The sequence below is a fragment of the Arvicanthis niloticus genome, chromosome 1 (genome assembly GCF_011762505.2).
Source record: "Arvicanthis niloticus isolate mArvNil1 chromosome 1, mArvNil1.pat.X, whole genome shotgun sequence".
NCBI classification, from domain to species: domain Eukaryota; kingdom Metazoa; phylum Chordata; class Mammalia; order Rodentia; family Muridae; genus Arvicanthis; species Arvicanthis niloticus.
The window spans coordinates 19,896,702-19,915,264 of NC_047658.1; the positions used below are offsets into that span (position 1 = coordinate 19,896,702).

The window sequence follows — 18,563 nt, forward strand, 5'->3', positions numbered from 1 at the left end:
TTTCCTTTTGAGAATTGTTGGTGTCTCCAGCTATGAGTCCTTCAGGGCCTGTTGGGTAAGGACTGTGCTTTGAGAGGCAGCAGAGAGCAGAACCAGGGTCTGACACAAACAGGGGTGCTCCATGGCTCCTGCATCTGCCTCACTTCTGTGGCACAGGGAAGACAATAGAGCCCCACCCTTAGTTGCTGTAAACTAAAGACCTTTAATGAATTTAGAAATGGGGCTTGGCCCAGCACACCTTCTAAGGTCTTCTGTCGATCTCAGGTCCTGGGCTGTTAGCGACCTTTTCCAGACACGCTGCCTATGGCTCCTTCCCCCCACTACTCCTTTTCTCTGCCTATCTCAGCTTGTGAGGGAGCGAGTTGGAGAGCCTGCTGGCCAGGTTGATAAAACTGTCAATCCAATAGTTAGCTCTGGATGGAAGCTAACCACCTCAGGACATAGGGTAGCTGGATGGCTGTCTTCCTAACCTAACTCGGATGCCAGCAGGGATTCCCAAATCCCAGTGAACCTCAGAAAGGTGGAGAAGCCAAGTTGCTACCATCTCCTGAGGCTAAGAAAGGCTGTAGTCTGCTTAGAGCAAGTATACCTAAGAAGCAAGGTGGTTTCCAGCCCCCCCCCCCCCCACATACACCCCTTCTCTCCAAGGATGGAGTCAGGCCTAATCTTAGCCTACAGAGTTCCCTCTGATCTACTTCCTCTTTGGACCACCAGAGGGTAGGGGTGGGGAATCCTGCTGGTGGCTTTCTCAGTAAGTGTTTAAGTTCTGAAAAGCCATGGGTCCCCTTTTAGGGGTGTGAGGGGGACCCGGTGCTGGCCTGAGGCTTCCCAGCAGATGGTACTTGGGCTACCTTGAAACTGCCAGGACCTAGAGTGGAGAAGGAGGAGTCGGGCATGGAGTGAGACGGGTTGGGGAGAATCAGAGACACAGGACTACCAGACACACGACTACCAAGGGTCTCATTTTACTTGTCTGAATGCTGTCTGGTACACGACCATCCTCTTCAGCATCTCCTGCGGCTGCCAGCAATAAAAAGACAGTTCCACACTGGATGTTAAAAATAGGTATCGTCTGCCCCCTGGTGCCAGGCTGTGGGGATGCCAGCCTGAGATTAGTGTGTCCTTCCACACATAGGCTGAAGTTTGGGGACCACTCCAGGCCTCCCACCCAGCAGTTGCTGTGAAGCTTCACAGACACTATGTACCATGAACCAGAGAGTACAAGTGGACTCAGCAGGCTGGCCCAGGGCAAGACCTTTGCTCTTTGGGGGAGCCGAGAGCTAAAGCTCAAAATAAGCACCGGAGTGCCCCGCCCTGACATTTGGGTAGGGTTTCCTTGAAGGGAATAGAAGTTTAGTCATGGCTGTGCTTCCTCTGTGTGAGGCCAGTCAGAGATAAGAGCCCTGTGGGGTGCCTGTGAGCCCCAGCTTCCTCAGCTGTGGGGACTGGAGTGAGCAGAACTTTTCACTCTCCCAGCACCTAGTTCTAGTGAGGGTTGGGAAGCGAAATGAGGTGGGTGCATGTACATAAAGGCCAAAGGCAACCACAGGTGTCATTCTTCAGGTGCCACTGTCTCTATCTTTTGAGGCAGGGTCTCTCAGTGACCTGGAACTCATAGAGTAGGCTAGGCTGGCCAGCTGGCGAGCCCCAAGGACCTGTCTGCCTCCTCTGAACAGGATTACATTGCCATGCCCAACTTTTTTTTTTTTTTTTTGTTTTTTGTTTTTTGTTTTTTGAAACAGGGTTTCTCTGTATAGCCCTGGCTATCCTGGAACTCACTCTGTAGACCAGGCCGGCCTCGAACTCAGAAATCCGCCTGTCTCTGCCTCCCAAGTGCTGGGATTAAAGGCGTGCGCCACCACGCCCGGCTATGCCCAACTTTTAAAAAAAATGTGGATCGGGGGTTGAACTCAAGTGTTCATGCCCACACAGTGAACACTGGACCAGCTCAGCCACCTCCCCAGACTCAACATGGTCATCTTTAGACGGAGCTTCAGGCTGCGTATGGTCAATGAAAGAACTAGAATTTTACGGGTCCATACCCACTGCAAATCATGTGGACTCATCCCTTGACCAATAAGAAGATGACAAGATGACACAGGATCCGACTATGTCACATCTTGCTTCCCTTTCAGAGGTGTCAGAAACTAGGTGACATGACTCTGGTTTGCTGCTCTAGGAACACCCTGGAGGGGACTCAAGGGGCTTACCAGGACCTCGGACTTGACAGCGGGCCTGTAGACGAAGTTGTGTTCCTGGTGGACCATGACCGGTTTGGAGATGGTGGACACGCCAGGGCCTCGTGGAGGCTGTGGGCTTGGGCAAAATGTCTACAGGGGTTAGTTTAGGAGAGACCCATGTGACGTCATAGTGGATGTGGCCAGGGAATAGCCATGGTACTTATACAAACATGCAAGTCACTCCCATGCACATGAGCCAGCCTGATTCATCTGCCTGGACAGAAGAGGCCTGGGGTAGGCTCATCACACAAAGAGAACTCCACTGCCTCAGTGTGGCAGAGCGGCTCTAGGGAAGGAATCAGAGGGCACACTTTCAAGGTCCCCTTACATTGGCTACCCAATATCCCCTTTCTTAAAGGGCTATTTCCCCTGGATATATTCTATGCCCTGTAGTGTGACACAAGGTATCTCTGGTTTCCAGTGTCTGGGCACAGTATCCAGAATCCCTAGGGTGAGGACACATTAAAGACCAGACGTTTCATGAACTGACAGCACTTGTCTTCTTTGCTCTAATGCTTCATCACCTGGAAAAACATCTCTCATCAGGGCATAGCCCTGTACCCAAACCCTTTGACTGGCTCCTAGAGACTGTCAGCACTGCCAGCCTGACTCCCAAAGCCCTTCATGAGATTCTCTATCCTCCTACTCTCTCCGTCCCAGACTTCTCACACTGCCTTGTCTCTAAGGCATCAGATTCTACTGCCTTGAAACCATTGCTACGCCGCTTAGCCAGTCCAGACTGTAGCTTGGAAATCACTTCCCTCCTCATGATTCTCCTCCCCAGGACCTCAGAATTCACAGCTGGCTTGTAGACCAAGTTGGGTTCCTGGTGAACCATTGACAGGTTTGGACATGCTAGGGCCTTGTGGAGGCTGTGGGCTTGGGCAAAATGTCTCCAGGGGTTAGTTTAAGACAGATGAATTGGGCTGGCTCACACTTAACCCAGATATCTGTGGGTCCTCCACCTTCAGACTAGACACTCCCTCTAGACTGTCTTGGGTAAGGACCATGGCTAACTGCCTAATGTTAGGTCCCAGTGTCTAGGGGAGTGTCTGGCAAATGGTAGGTATTGACTGAATAAACAACAAATACGTGTTGACTGAATAAACAAATAACTCAACAGCATGGTGGCCGTGGCATGCAGTACCTGGGCAGATATAGTTCTGGAACCTTCCTCAGGCAGGTGCTGGGTAGCAGACTTACAGTACCTGTTTCTATTACCTGAGGCTAGCTAATGGCTGGGGTGACTATGTAGACATGTTACCTACACTTCTAGCTGTACACATTGAGAACTTACAAGGGGCACACAGGCAGAGGACTGGGCAGGGATGAAGGCCAGCATGATGAAGCAGCTTTGAGTCAAGGACAGTCCCAAAATTTTGAGATATTCATGGTGGTCCAGACCTTTAAGGCTCTTTATGTGGGGGACTTTAATGTTTCTTTACTCTGAACAGGAGTGAACAATGGCATTCTTAATTCCTTGCAGAGCTAGAGAGGGTGGAGCCTGTCTTGAGTCTTGACTCAGTGTTTGCTGAGATGATTCCCCCATTCATGGTTTTGTCCTAATTACTCATTCTAATTTACTTGGACTAGGGACTCTTAATAGCAGTCATTAGTATCTACCGAGCACTGCACATGCACCTGCACTCTTAATCTCCATTGCTCAGGGTGGAGATGTAGCTCAGTTGGTAGTGCCTTCCTACCTCGTACAAGAACCTAGGGTCAATTTCAAGTGCCACATAACACAGGTAGGTGCCCGTAAGCCCAGCACTTGGGAGGTGAAAGCAGGCATAGCATAAGCTTAAGGCCATCTTTGGTTACATAATGAGTTCAAGGCCAGACTGGGTAACATGAGACCCTGTTTATTTTTATGGTTATTTGTGGGAGGGTTTCATTTTGTTTTGGTGTCTTACTCTGTAGCCCAGACTGTTCTGAAATTCATGTGTAGCTCAGGTTGTGCTCACATTCAGTGATCCTCCTGTCTCAGCCTTTGGAGTGCTGAGATTACCGATTTGATCCATCATTGCTGCTCACCTCCCCCTTCATGCATTAGCTTGTCTGCTTCTCACAGCAGGTAGGTACCATTGCGTTCCTACGCAGTGAGACCAGGATGTCCAGGCTCTCATAGACAGAGTACCAGGTACCCGAAGTCATTTAGCCAGGGGAACGGCAGAATATGATCTACAATTCAAGGTCTGACATGTTACTGTTCCCTGCCATCATGAGGTTTCTTGCTGCTCTGATGCCCTTCCTCTGTCCCCTATGTACTGTACCCCTCAAGCCTCAGCTCTAAGCCCCGGCAAGGCAGAAGTATCCTCAGCTGGAGCACCTAGGCTGCCTTAGCCTAGAGAAGACCCATGTACCTATAGATGTTCTCCCTTCAAAAGGTCCGGGTGTGCCTGCCTCATGGAACCTTCTTCAGCTCTGTTCCTTCTACTAAGAGGTGCAAGGCCTGAGCCTGGTGTCTGATCTCTGAATCAGATTTGCTAAGAAAAGCTACTGCCCACCTTCTGGGGTCACTTACAGAGAAACATGGGTCCTTCCGTGCCAGGCTAATGACATCTCTTTAACCTGATGCCTGGTTGGGCTCTCCCTATCTGAGCTGCAGGAATCAAATCCCTTATCAGAGGTCCATAGGATTCCAGTCCCCCTGCGACCCTGCAGCCGGGACTGTCAGCCAGTCAGCAGCAGGCACCTGGCATCTCCTTGACTCCCCCAAATGATCTGACCTATTAAATCTACACTCCCTTTGGAAACATGAGTGGGAGGCAGATGAAAGCCACTGGAGAGGTGCTGCCAACACCCTACAGCCCCTCACCCTCAGCCCCTCTCCCTGCAGCTCCTTACCCTCAGCCCCTCTCCTTGCAGCCCCTCACCCTCAGCCCCTCACTCCCAGTGGACCAGAGCCTCCTTAGTTGAGTCAGGCCTGGCCACTGGCTACTAGGCTCAAACTCTCACATGGTACCCAGGGACTGACTGTTCCAAAGCAGTCTTTGGATAAAGATCAATTGATGAGAAATATATCTTTCTGAAAATACCGCTGCTCAATCTGTCAACATCCAAGAAAAACATTCCTCATCTTTTAATAGTAAATTTGAGAACTTCTAAGAACTCTCTCATCTTCAGGGTTTCTTTCTTGGGTCACGGCCAGACGTGTCTGACGATTACACACCAAGCCTGTGCTGCCAACTAGCACTGTGGGAAAAGGCTCTGTAGTGTCCTAAGACTACTCTTTATTTTCAGAGCTAGGTACGCCCCAGCTTTCCCCCATGTGCCCCTTCCCCAGTTGAACCTGAGGCTCACTTCCTACATATGAGCACTTATGGGTCCCTATGAAGACACAGCTGGCTATTCCACACAACCAGAGAGCACCACACTGCAGGTCACCAGTATTCACTAGCTCAGGAGTTGACCTCATCAGAGGCTGCTGACCCTGACCTGAGACACTGCTGCTCATTTCATGGCCACAGCAATTCACCATGTAAACACAGGACTCCAAACACAGTAGAAAGCACACCCATGCAGGACAGCACATCACATGTGGGAAATGGGGCAAGATGCTGTTTCTTCCCATCTCTGCTCACCGGAGCAGCAGAGGGCATGGGAAACAGCATCCACCCATACCCCACTTTGTTTGCAAGCACAACATGCAGAATAAGGTGGTACCTTTGGGCTGGGTGGGAAGCTCCGCTCAGTGATGGGGGAGCTGGTAGGCTTCCCACTGTGGGTGTTTGCCTCCCAGTCATCTGCTGGATGGCCTGGGTCCCCAGTGCGGAAGGGGTGGTTGCCTAGGGCCTCTTCTAGTGCTGAGGGCAGTGGGCGGGTAGGAGTGAGGTCTTGGGTGGGAACGGACGGAGGGGGTGGGATGGGGATTGGGGGTGGGGTGCGTTGCACCCATGGGGAGGATGAGGTGCTCATGTGGCCTGATGAGGGAAGTACAGGAGGGGCGGGGACCTTGGAAGGTGGGTTGCCGGGTGGAGGGTGGGGCATTACAGGAAGTGCTGAGGGAGTCTTGGGGGGATAGTAGAACATATCCAGGGGGATGTCATCCAAGTCGGTGGTGTGGAGGTGAATCCCACCAGCAAATCGTCTCAAGGGTGGGGCCAGAGGAGACACAGAAGGTGGGGGAGGTGGGGGCCCTGTGGTCATCTGGGGGTGAAGAAATTCTGTCATTATCTCCACAGCATAGCAACAGAAATGTTCTGCTTTTTTTTTTTTTTTTTTCCTTCTGGATCCCCATCACCCATCACTCAAATCAGAAGTGTGAGTGCTGCCACCCAGCTGCCATTAGCCACCAGCGTAGCCAGTGGGGCTGAGATGGAGTGGTCCAAACACAAGAGAGGTCTGAGCTATGCCATGGGCATATATAAATGGGCATGGTCAGACCATTTACCCTCTGACGTAGGACATGTGTGAGATGTAAGGGGGACCCTTGGTAACTACAGCAGGGACAACAGGTTCAGTGGGGACTGTCTCAGGACAGAAGGGCCACCACACTTCCCACTGTCCCCAGAGAGTATTGTTCTGAAGGTGACTGTCAGAAGGGTCCATGTGAAAGGAAAGTTCTGTTACCTCAGTAATCTCATTCTCGGCAGAGGAAATCTGCTCGAGGCGAGTCTGACAGAGCCTCTCCACCCAGTACTGAGTCTTTTCTGATTCCTCAAGGTCTTCCCGCTCAGTCTCAGACACCTGGGACCCAGGACCCATGTCAAAAGGAGAGGACAAAGGGCACACTGAATCACATGGGCAGCAACACACAAAGGCACTGCTCTAGCCCCCTCCCCCACCAAATACTGGTTGGCATGACAACACCTACAAAAAGAACCAGGCTACTTCTACCTGGACCTTGGATTGGAAGTTAGGAGATAGAGGCCTGGCTGTCAGGATGACAAGAAAACCCCACGGGGTTTCACACATTGCTTTACAATGCTGGCTCCCAGGATTTGTATAATCCTGAGGCTCTTGGGGTTCTTTCTTAGCCTCTCCAGCACCCCCTATGGGTCTAACTTTATTCTTATTTCCCCACAAGGCTGTCCTGTCCTTAGAAGTGTAAGTTCAACCGTATTCTTCATTTTGAAGTTAATCTATTCGCAATGCCAGACCTAATAGGTTTCGCATTTCCCAGGACTTCTCTGGTTTTATAATCTAATCAGCCTGGCACTGTGAGTCATGGGAACATTACAGAGATGCAGAAAGGATATCGCCTGCAGTCAGGAAGCTCAGGCCAGCAATCTCACTCAAGACACAGAAACTGCTGGTGCCGTGAGGGTACTATTGACATGGTTAGTCTTAGAGATAGTCTCAGGTTATAGAGGTCCAGCCTCAGACACACTGTGTTGATGGGACCAGCCTCAGACTCTAAGCCTGATTTACTGAAGACAGTTTCAGACTTGACATCTACACTAAAAGGCTAGACCCATACCCAAGAGCCAAGCCAGCTTGGTGAGACTTGGTAGGGAGAGCACCCTGAATGAGGCAGGTGACTGGAAGGCTAAACAAACTTTCAAGAGAGGCAGAGAGGCCAACCTCAGATAGACTGTGAGCCAGAAGACCAGCTCCATTGCCATACCTAAGATGGAAAAGTCTTGCTATAGAGTTATATACCGTGGTGAGGTAGAGTAAAGGGGGGCAGATTCATGTATCAGTGACTAATTGAGACCCAGTCAGGGCATGGAGGCTAGCCTCAGACCCAGCCTGGAAACCAGGAGACTAGTGTTACTCTCAAACATGCACTTAAGCTAGAGTTGACCTCAGATGACCCTGGGTAGTTAGAGAAGCCTCACTCTCTGGACTGGAAGGAAGAAAAGCTCTGTCTTTAGACTCCATCTGTGGAGAATGATCCCACATGGAAGTTTGCTGGGACCATGAGCTGTGTCCCGGGACAGTGCACACACCTCCTGGGCCAGCCGGTTGATCTTCAGCTGCTTCTCCTTCTCCAGCATCTCTTCCTTCTCTTTGTAGAGCTTTTGCTCAAACTCGAGTTCCTTCTTGTTCTTCCTCAGGTCCTGCAGGCTGTCATACTTGGCTTTCTTCTTCTCTTTTGCTTTCTGGGCAGATGGAGCATTGTGCGTGTGGTAAGGGTGATTAGGTGGCATTGGGGCTAACACAGGACAGCAAACAGGGCATCCGGTTCTCAGACAAGACAAGGCAGCTGGCTGCAGTGAGCCCCACTCCCAGCTCTGTCCTACCACACTGGGCATTTGGACCTTAGGCTGAGGTCAGGCAGGCCACAGATGCCCACTGTAGAGTGGGAGGCATACTCCCTCATCAGCCAGAACTGGCTTACGGGTTCACTGAATAGCTGTGTGACATTTTGGCTAAGTTCTGTAACCTATCTAGACCTGGACTCCCCACAGCTCTAAAGTAGGAGAAACAGCTGATCCAGGCTTCCAGTCGGTGCTCACAAAACACCATCTATGAAAGGCGTTGGGGATCTCTAAGTTCTCCCTAATAAAAGGCATTGCATTTACTTCCTACAACCTAGGTGCTTGCCTTCCCTGGCAGCAAAGGAGAAAGATGGATACTGTTCAGATGCCAGAGATACATCCTGGAAGATTCTAGAAAATCTGAGTGAGATGGTCAACCTGATGTACACAGGACGTCTGTCATGATCTAGGTGTGGGGCCTTAAGCCAGAGACACTGGATGCTCTACCCTTTATCACTTAGAGAGTCTAGAGCCAGGGTTCTCTCTAAACTGTCTTCAACTGCAGATTATCTGAAGACTCTGGGACTGGGAAATGCAGGGTCAGGCAGAAGACACCAATTTAGAGAGGTGAAGCCCCTTCCACAAAGTCAGACATCTAGGAAGTGATGCAGTCTCCGACCTGTATCCTCCAGGTCCCAGTTTTCCAGTGAGCTCAGATAATCAGGGGGAACACAGCAGGTGGGAGTTCATTTCCATCACACAGCAGAGAGCACAGAGCCAGCACTCAGAAGGGGATGCAGAGAAAGTCAACACTCACAGTGATTTCCGGAATAATTGCGTCTCTATGTAACAAGGTTTCCTGCTTTGCTGCTCTGAATCAGCTTAGATTCCAAGGCCTGGAGTGAGAAACCGAACTTCCCAACAATTGATGCAAACCTCTCTTGTTAACCTAGGGTAGTGAGTGTCTACAGACCTTTGATGCACCCATCTTGTGCCAACTAAAGACAACCTTATCTTCAATAATGGTTAATATGCTTTGGAAATGCTTGCCTCTGGGATCCATGTCTAAAGTGGTCCACAGCATCTCAAAGGGGAGATTCTCCTTGCTTCAATTCTGCTCAGTTCATGGCTACCCTGCTCACCGGCCCCTAGCTCAGCTCAGAGTCGAGTACCTACACCATGCTGTAGGTTCAGATAGCAATCCTCAGCTGGAGCCAGAAAGGGTCCACTTAGTGGCAGCCAGTGTGAATAAGGTCATGGAGCCCTCAGGGGCTGCCATGATAGGAATGTCCATTCTATTGATTAGAAAACAGAAACTGAACCTACAGTAATGTCAAGATTTCACAGCCAGAGTGGGCTCCTGAGAAGGGCAGTGACAGCTCCTGTCTCACGCTCAGTAAGGGTATATCTGTTGACAGATGGAGATGGGTAAACTGCCACAGAGCACTGCCCACGAGCAGATAACCCCCTGTACAGATAACTTAGCTGCCCATGAATCTGCCTTCCCTGCCAGGCTAGGGGCTCCTGTACATCAGGCTAAACATGCTACCATGCCCAGGTTTTTATGTTACACTTGGGAGGCAAGTGCTTTACCTACTGAGCCATCTCCCCAGCCTCAGCACACCCAGGAATCGTGAAGGACCCTGGACTGAATCATGACTCCTCCAGGCCCCGCATAGACTGGGGCTCCCTGTACTGGTGGCATTGGACTGAGAAAACTTACTGCCAGGATAGGACTAGGAGACATGAACTCTCTCCTTTCAGATAAAGGGGTTTGACTACTGACGATCATGCTGTGGAAATACCTTTATATTCCTTAGCTCTAGCTACCGAGACACACACCGTGCCCAGTGGCTCTGGGCAGGGTGAGATGGGTTTCAGAGCTGGTGTGAGGAATATGCTTGTGTCATCCTATTAACCATCAGCTATATTCATAGCAAATATCTGTTTCCATCGAGGCTGAGATGAGAAATTCAATCAACCGACCAACAACCATTCTCCTTTGGAAGTGAGAACAGAAACCAAAATACCAGCTTTTTCTAGCATGACAGTGAAACCAGTAATGGGGACTTTAGCCTGACCTCATCACTAAGAGCAACTTCCAAGGAACGAGATTTGTGTGTGCAGAACATTCCAGCTCATTTACATTTCCATAGTTATTCATGTCTGGAGAACACATGCCCTCTCTGTTTGTGCTTATTATTTTTCCAGTAAAATCTATGTATGTGTGTGTTTACGTGGTGTGTGTGTGCACACACGTGTGTGTATGTATATGTATATGTATACATATGAGTATGTGCATGCATGTGTGAAATGCACACACACACACACACACACACACACACACACACACACACACACACCATGCACCGGTGTATGAAAGAGGCTGTTTTCTTTAGCTGAGTTCTGATAGAGACTATAATGGGAAGAATTAGCAGTTTAATTCCATGAGACTCCCCCAGAGTCCAGCCTCCAGCCTGCAACAAGGATAGTTACAAGCGTAGCCCAATACAAAACCATAAACTTACATAAAACAATATATTATTTTTTGAAAGGCTTTTGCAACTCAACTGTATGTGAACTTTGTAGATGTCAATGCCATATCACAATGGCCAAAGATTGGACATGACTTCAAGCCATGGGCTCAGCCTATAACACAGAGGCCACAGTCTTAGGAGGCGACACACTCTGAGATCATAACAGGGTGGGAAGGGGTCCCATAGGAGCTGTAGCCTAAATGCTGTGATCCTAGGTCAACACACACATGTACACTGCTGCTGCTGTGTAAGGGGGTGTGCTGGGCAGTACTCACCCAAGCTTATGATGCTGTCACAGCCTTGCTTCTTAGGGCCCTTGCTAGAGACAGCTGAGTTGGATCGAGTGATGTCATAAATTGAGTTCACTCAGATTTATGTCAGCAGCCTGATTTCTAAATACCAAGCCATCTTGAATGTCTAATATGCAGTACAGATATTAACCGTGGCATTTTCATAATCAAATACTCATGAGATTTAGTAAGACAAAAGATGAGTATTTTATGGGGCCTGGAGATAGTATAATGAGATTTAGAGAGAAAATTAAAGGTCTCGGAGAATGGAAAGATACATAATCCTAGCCCTGGGCAGAGATAGGTCTAGGCCATAGTTGGAATTACTATGGCTTCATTCCCAGACCGGGGTGCCAAATTCCACACAATCTACATCTGGCAGGGTCATCATGAACTGCTTTATGTCATCCACCCTGGTGTTTCACCCCACCTATCCCAGGCTTCTGGTCATGGTTCTGGTCCTGCTTGGCATAGCAAGTCTGAAGTTGCTTGCTCCCAACCAAGACCAACAGAACCACCCAGGGCTTAGGCAAATCTCCTGCAAAAGAACGCTTGCCCCCTCTCCTGACACCTCTATCATGGTGCCCCTGCCAGACATCAGAGGACAGGAGTCGAAGGGTCAACTTTGCAAGTGGAGGGGGAAAGATATGGACAGAAAAGATCACAGCTCACATCAAACTCGGCAGCACACAGTGCCTTGCTCAGGCCTGTCCTACCTTCCGAATGGTTGGGAATTTGCCATCATAACGGTAAAACCACCCAAAGGCTACAAGGACGGAAAACAAACGATGAGACACTGTATCCACTGTATCCACTGGCAACAGTTAAGGGTTGGGTTCCCAAGGAATGTGTGGCATTGTGAAACCTGACAGCAAAATCATGCTCTCTGGCCTACTTCCCCTCACCTGATGAGGAATCTGGGGCAACGCAGGCTAGAGACCACCTGTGTATCTCCCAGATTCCCAGGGTCAAGGTCACCATCAATGTTTCTCTCCAGAATGCTGGCTTCTGAAATTCTTGCCAGAAAACCAGCAAGATTGTCTTTGTGAAAAGACATGCTTTTCCAAATCACAGAAGCGGATGCAAATACAAAGGTCCATAGAGAGAAAGAGAAGCACTACCTAAGTGGATGCCTGCTTTCCACATCCAAGAAATGGCTTTAAACAAAAGGCAGCTGGAGCCTCTGCCTGGAACTGCTGCCAGAAAGAGCCAAAGTATCTCACGGCGCAGACCACAGCCCTTCTTTTAACACCAAAGAAAGGCACTCATTCTGGAAGGTTCTGGAAGGGCAGTTGTGGTAACAGCAAGCAGGAGATAAGCTTCCAGAAAGCAAATCCCCAACCCAGGTTAGATAAACAAAGCATAGTCCCCTTGCCCAGGCAATAGCACAGTGGGGCAATACCCCAGACCTGTGCCCTCAAGGTTAGAGGCAACAGCCCATGCTTGTCTCTGTGCTGTTGAGCTCAGAGTTAGATCTGGCACATTAGCTCGGTGGCTTATTGGGGAGGGGCTAGGGAGTCAGTACTATGGGAGAGGCCAGAGCAGTGGGGTGGGGGGCTTGGGTGGGCAGTATTTAAATATTTGAACCAGTGGTTCCTCCATATTGGCACATGCCCGATACATTTTCAGCCCAGCCATGAATCTTGTCCCTAAAGTTTGGTACTCAGCGCATGGGCCAAGCAGAAGCCTGAAGCATTCTCACAGACCCCAGGGGTTCCCACCATGGTCCAGCCCTTCCAAGCTGGTGTCTCTACTATATCCGAAGGAGACGGGCAGAGCAAGCAGGGCAGCCAAGCTGGGGAGCAAAGCAAGGGCGCCGACCTGCTGTCTCTGCTTCTCCGTGCTTCCATCCAAGTGGTCTGCAGGCTCCGCTCCCTGATCATCTACCCAGGGGAAAAGAGGGGCAAGCTGATGAACCGAGAGGCTTCAGAAAGGGAGCTGTCTAAGAGTCTGGGAACCCGTGACTAACTAGTCACCAGGAAGCTGTGAGGTCAGGAGCAGCAGCAGGACTCAAGATCCTCCAGCTAGGTTTCCTTGCTCTGGTGTATACACATGGTGCTTTGAACCTCCATGTAGTTTTAACTGCTCTGTCCATAAAATGGGATAACAGTAGGGTCCTCTGATCTGACATCAGCACGAGAACTGTTTTGCAGGGCATTGGACGTGCAGGGAGAAGGCTGGCAATCTCTGAGCATCATCTACTTCTGCAGGAGAAGGGCTTTCCATGGGAGAATGGGTCTTCTTACTTCTCACTCCCCTAGAGCTCTGCATCCTTTAGGGGGCGATCTGAGCTATGTGGGCAGCAGATGAAGGCTGGGACTCCTAAGGAGGTGACATACACAGGGCATGTGCAGCTAGGATAACAGGAGTCTCAGCACTGTGCGGAAAAACCAGCTGTCCACTCCAGTTATTTACAACCTGGATCCTGGCTTCCCTGGGGCGCCAGCAGGAAGTACAGAAGCCTGTTTGTGAACTATGTTTCAGTATTTCATAACATCTCCTGTCTCAGGCTGTGCTCAGTTGCTTTGCTGTCGGCGCCACTCACATGCTAGACAAAGGCATACTAATGCTTAGGGAAGACAGTGATCACACAAAGAATTGCTTGGCTTGGAAAAACCAGTAACCTCCCATCAACTTTCAAGTCATGGGTCTGTTGGGCAGGCGATACTGAGGGTATCCTTGAGGGAGAAGGGACTAGTGATGTCTTGTTTAACCTTCATCTTCTAGCAAAGGGGAGGAGTCCTTCATGGAAAAAAAAAAAACCCTCTCCTCCATGTACGCTGCTATTAAGCTAAGGAAGGGTCTCTTAGGCATCTCTGTGATGGTATGTCCTAGCTCTGAGGGCTGGGCAGTGTTGGGTGTGGATGGCCAGCCATGACGCAGCTGTCATGGCCCCATGGGGGACCAGGTTTGGGAGAGCTGCCAATGTAGTCTATGTGCTTAGGCTGCTCTTGTCCTGGGATCTGGATGTTCCAGGGTTTTCTCTGGTTCCTCAAAAAGGCAGAGCCCATTCCTCACAGGCCCAGAAGCCTGAGTCAGATCTAACTTGTTGGCTATAGGTTGAAGGGAGGTCAAGGAGGAGGTGTCTGGGGGAGTTTCTGCTGGCTCTGCAGCCTTCTCTTACTTCTGTGGTCTTCTGTGGAGGGGGCAGGCGAGAAACAAAATGGAGCTTCCCAGAGGCCTGGCTGCATCTGTGGACCAGCCCTGAATACTGTTATATGTAAATCCTGTCAACTTGGTGAGATCTAGAAGCACCTGGGAGGCAAAGCCCTGGGTGTGCCTGTTCTAGATTAGGTTAGCTCAGGTGGGAACTCCCATCCTCATTTGGGTAGCTGTGTTCACACGGTCTGGGTTACCAGACTGAATATAAAGGAGTGTGTGTGTGAATGTGTGTGTTGTATGTGTGTATATGTGTGTGTTGTGTGTGTATGTGTGTGTTTGTGTATGTTGTATGTGTGTGTGTTGTGTGTATATGTGTGTCTGTTGTGTGTGTATGTATGTGTGTGTATATGTGTATGTGTGTGTATATGTGTATGTTTGTGTGTTTTGTGTGTGTGTATGTGTGTGTTGTTTGTGTGTGTGTATGTGTGTGTTGTATGTGTGTGTTGTGTGTATATGTGTGTGTGTTGTGTGTATGTGTGTGTGTTGTGTGTATGTGTGTGTGTTGTGTGTATGTGTGTGTGTATATGTGTATGTGTGTGTATATGTGTATGTTTGTGTGTTTTGTGTATGTGTATGTGTGTGTTGTTTGTGTGTGTGTATGTGTGTGTTGTATGTGTGTGTGTGTGTATATGTGTGTGTGTTGTGTGTATGTGTGTGTGTTGTGTGTATGTGTGTGTGTTGTGTGTATGTGTGTGTATATGTGTATGTGTGTGTATATGTGTATGTTTGTGTGTTTTGTGTATGTGTATGTGTGTGTTGTTTGTGTGTGTGTATGTGTGTGTTGTATGTGTGTGTGTGTGTATATGTGTGTGTGTTGTGTGTATGTGTGTGTGTTGTGTGTATGTGTGTGTGTTGTGTGTATGTGTGTGTGTATATGTGTATGTGTGTGTATATGTGTATGTTTGTGTGTTTTGTGTGTGTGTATGTGTGTGTTGTTTGTGTGTGTATATGTGTGTGTTGTGTGTGTGTGTGTCTTTCTTGACTATGGCCATGATGTGACCAGCAACCTCATCCTGTAAGCCAAAGCAAACTACTCCTTCCTTAACTTGTTCTGGTCACAGCATCAGGAGAAGGAACAAACACAGGGCTGATGCCTGCGTGTGAAGATAGATGGCGGCGGCCGTCCCAGGTGGGTGGAGGACTCGGCCATCAATAGGAGCTTGGGCTCTGCCTCAGGACAGCATAGCCTGAGGAAAGGGAACGCTCTTATCCTTTTATTCAGGAAAATTAAAAAGCATTAAATAAATACCTGGGCTTGTGAAAGGCCTTTTATTTTTCCACAATCCCTGAGTCTCTGAAGCCAAGACCTAGTTTCTAGAGGAGTACTACACTAACTCAGATTACCTTTGTGAGAAGCAATTAAAATCGATTTCTCTCCTTCTGAAGCTCCTGTTTCACTCACAAGAGAAACTAGCTCCTGTCTAAAATACGAATTATTCACTGGAAATTTACCTCAGGCTACATCCTCAGCACATACGGACTAGCACGGGGGAGGCTGATGGGAGGGAGCTTTGTCGTCCCTGAGAGATGAGACCTGTGCTCTGCTGCCAGGAAGAAGCGCACCAGGGGAGAGGGAAATGGAAGAATCTAGAAGTCCTGCACAGTTAGTTGTCTTGTTGTTGGGTTTCCCTATAAGGCACAGGTGGGAATCTGGGGTTGGGTGAGTTAGCTAGATGCCATCTCAGTGTGGAACCTTGGTTCTGGGGTGCAGGGATACTCCTCTCTGGAGGTTCCCACAGTCAAGGCCTGAGCACAAGAAGGCTAGAGAACCTGCTCATGTCAATTATAAATAGAAAGAGATAGGGTGTGGGAGTGAAGACCCAGCCATGAACGAGGGACTTGTGATGGCCATGGGCCGCACTGTTTGGAGCCCCTCTCCTTTACCAGCTCCTGGTGGGTGGGGTTGAGGGCAGGTGGGTGGGGAGCTTCTGATGGAGGCCTGAGCTGAAGCTGGAGAAAGAACATGTGACTGCTAAAGCAGAGATGGGAAGGGCAGGGGCAGCTTAGGCCCAATATGGTACAACCCCCAGACTCCAGTGGGTACATGGGGGTCTCATGCTCCTTCCTCTGCCTCCATCCTCAGAGTAACAGTGGCAGGACCCCACATGCAGGAATGTAGGTGATGGGGCCCTTTGACCCACTCCTCCCTAGCTGCCTGTCAACCTTGGACCACCAGAGATCTATTCTTGTTCTCAATGCTGGTTTCAACCCAGCCCAAGTTCAGAACCAGGCCAGAAGACACCATGACATCCAACAAGCTCAGGTGGTCATCCTATACACCAATCCCACATCCACCAAGCTCTCTGTCCCCTCTGCAGCATCCGTGTCATTCAGAACAATGTGGGAGCTGATGCATGAACCAGACAGATCTCCACAGACAAGGAGGGAGAGCAGATCCCTCCTAACCCGAGGGTCTCACTGATGCTCATCCATTCACATTGCCTCTCCTGAGGGAAACACAGCCCAGACAGCCCTGGGATATTCACCTGGGGAGGTGCTGATGAGGAGTAGAAGACTGGATTTCTATCTAGCGCCCTTAGCCTCAGGCCCTGCAAGGGCCCCAGCCCATCCCGGACAGGTCATACGTACATTTGGGCTTGCGAAGGGGCACCGGGTGCACCTCTGCGGTGATGGTCTTAGGCAGAATGAGCTGTTCCTTTGAACCCCAGTCTTCTTCCCACTGCTTCTTAAACTTTTCTTCTTCTTCCGAGATTCTGAAATGAGACCCCCATACCCCTGTGATTGGTGGCAGAACCTTCAGGGGCCCACCTGTTGTTGCCAGAGGACACAGACCAGCTTGGGAAGGGAGATTTCATGGCTCGAGCCCAAGCTAGGATCAGCGCTGCAGTGGGGTATCTAAGCTGAGTGCTCACACAGCCTCAGCTATGCTCAGCTCTGGTTGCACTGAGACAAAAGGCTTGGTCAGAATTAAAGAGGGGTTTGGAGAAAAGAGGATTTGGAGCAGAGTCAGTGGATCTGCAGGTGGCTTGTCACACTCCCATGAGCACGCTTAGGTCCAGCGCTACGAGCAGGCTAAGCCCTGTGCTGAGTTATGTTCTGCCTTGTATAGAACAAAAGCTTCAGACTGCGCCTTGCCCTGAGTGAGTCCATTATGCAAAGCAACATTTGTCTCTGTTTTGAGTAAAAATGCAGAGGAGGGATGATGACTTGTGGCTAGGTGTCTGTGCTTGGAGACACTACCACACGTCCAGGGCCATCTGTGGTAGCTCCTCCTAAGAGTAAAGAGGTACCACCCACCCATAAACTTACCAAAGTAGGCCGGGAACATATGGGTATGTGAGTATATGGAGTGAACCCCAAAACTCATCCAGTGCACTATAATAGTGAAGGGAGGAACACCCCAACCTGGACCCCAAAGAGAGAAGGATGTGTGACACTGTCATAGTGACAGCTTCATTCCCCGGTCATCTGACCATCCAGTGTATGTCAAATGATTGACATGCATCGAGGGACTGACAGCCAGACAATTCCCATCAGTCCCTGGGACTTCTGCTCATACATCGCCATGAGGCATGTAATGTGCAGTGTGGGTGTAATAATAGTAACTATGGTCATAAGAAAAGAGGGAGCTTGGAATTACTGGGTGAGTTTGAACCAATGAAGTCAATGCGGTTTGTGGATTTCGTATGATTCTATATGTCGTAGAATGATAGACGTGTCCGTGTTTCTGACTACATGTGCTCAGCACACTCAGCCGTGGGCACTCGGGCTGGACCCCACACACTCACTGTTCCATCTCCTTCCGGTATCTCTCATTCTCCTCAGCGGCCTTCTGGGCAATTTCCTTTCTCCTCCTGAAATGCAGATAGAGGTTTGCCTGTGTGAGTCTCTGCACAGAAAGCTAACTCTCCTGTGGTCCTGGGTAATTTCATCTGGCGCTGCTGGCAGGGGGAGTCTGTGCCACAGGAGCAGGTGTCAGGGGCACATGAGGACTAGCTGCTGAGCAAAGGGAGAGCCGGCAAGCTCAACAGGCTAATTCTGCGACGGGGGAGATGGAGTGCTCTTCTTTTCCCTTTTCCAAACACTTAATGAGCACCCCAAAATGGGTCAGAGTTGGAAGGTTGACAGTAGTGTTGATTTATGAGTTGCTTATCCCGTTGATTTTCTCAGTCTGCTGTTTCAGACAGGCAGGGGTGTGGCTATCATCACAGTTAGGGGCCCCCATGA

General features: G+C 49.7%; 1 protein-coding gene across 3 annotated transcripts in view; it reads right to left on the reverse strand.

The window, feature by feature from the left end:
* The window catches only part of Ush1c (USH1 protein network component harmonin), a 47,972-nt gene that overhangs the window by 9,848 nt on the left and 19,561 nt on the right, over positions 1 to 18,563 (reverse strand). For 2 of the 3 annotated variants that reach the window (XM_076934548.1, XM_034508816.2), the window contains exons 13-15: positions 18,125 to 18,190; positions 16,965 to 17,089; positions 13,035 to 13,096 (exon numbers count right to left, since the gene is read on the reverse strand). In XM_076934548.1, coding sequence (XP_076790663.1) covers positions 13,035 to 13,096; positions 16,965 to 17,089; positions 18,125 to 18,190 — 253 coding nt within the window. Of the gene's footprint in view, positions 1 to 969; positions 1,021 to 2,210; positions 2,331 to 5,906; positions 6,390 to 6,812; positions 6,930 to 8,134; positions 8,288 to 11,929; positions 11,980 to 13,034; positions 13,097 to 16,964; positions 17,090 to 18,124; positions 18,191 to 18,563 lie in introns of all 3 variants that reach the window. The other variant, XM_034508809.2, reaches the window with a different exon arrangement.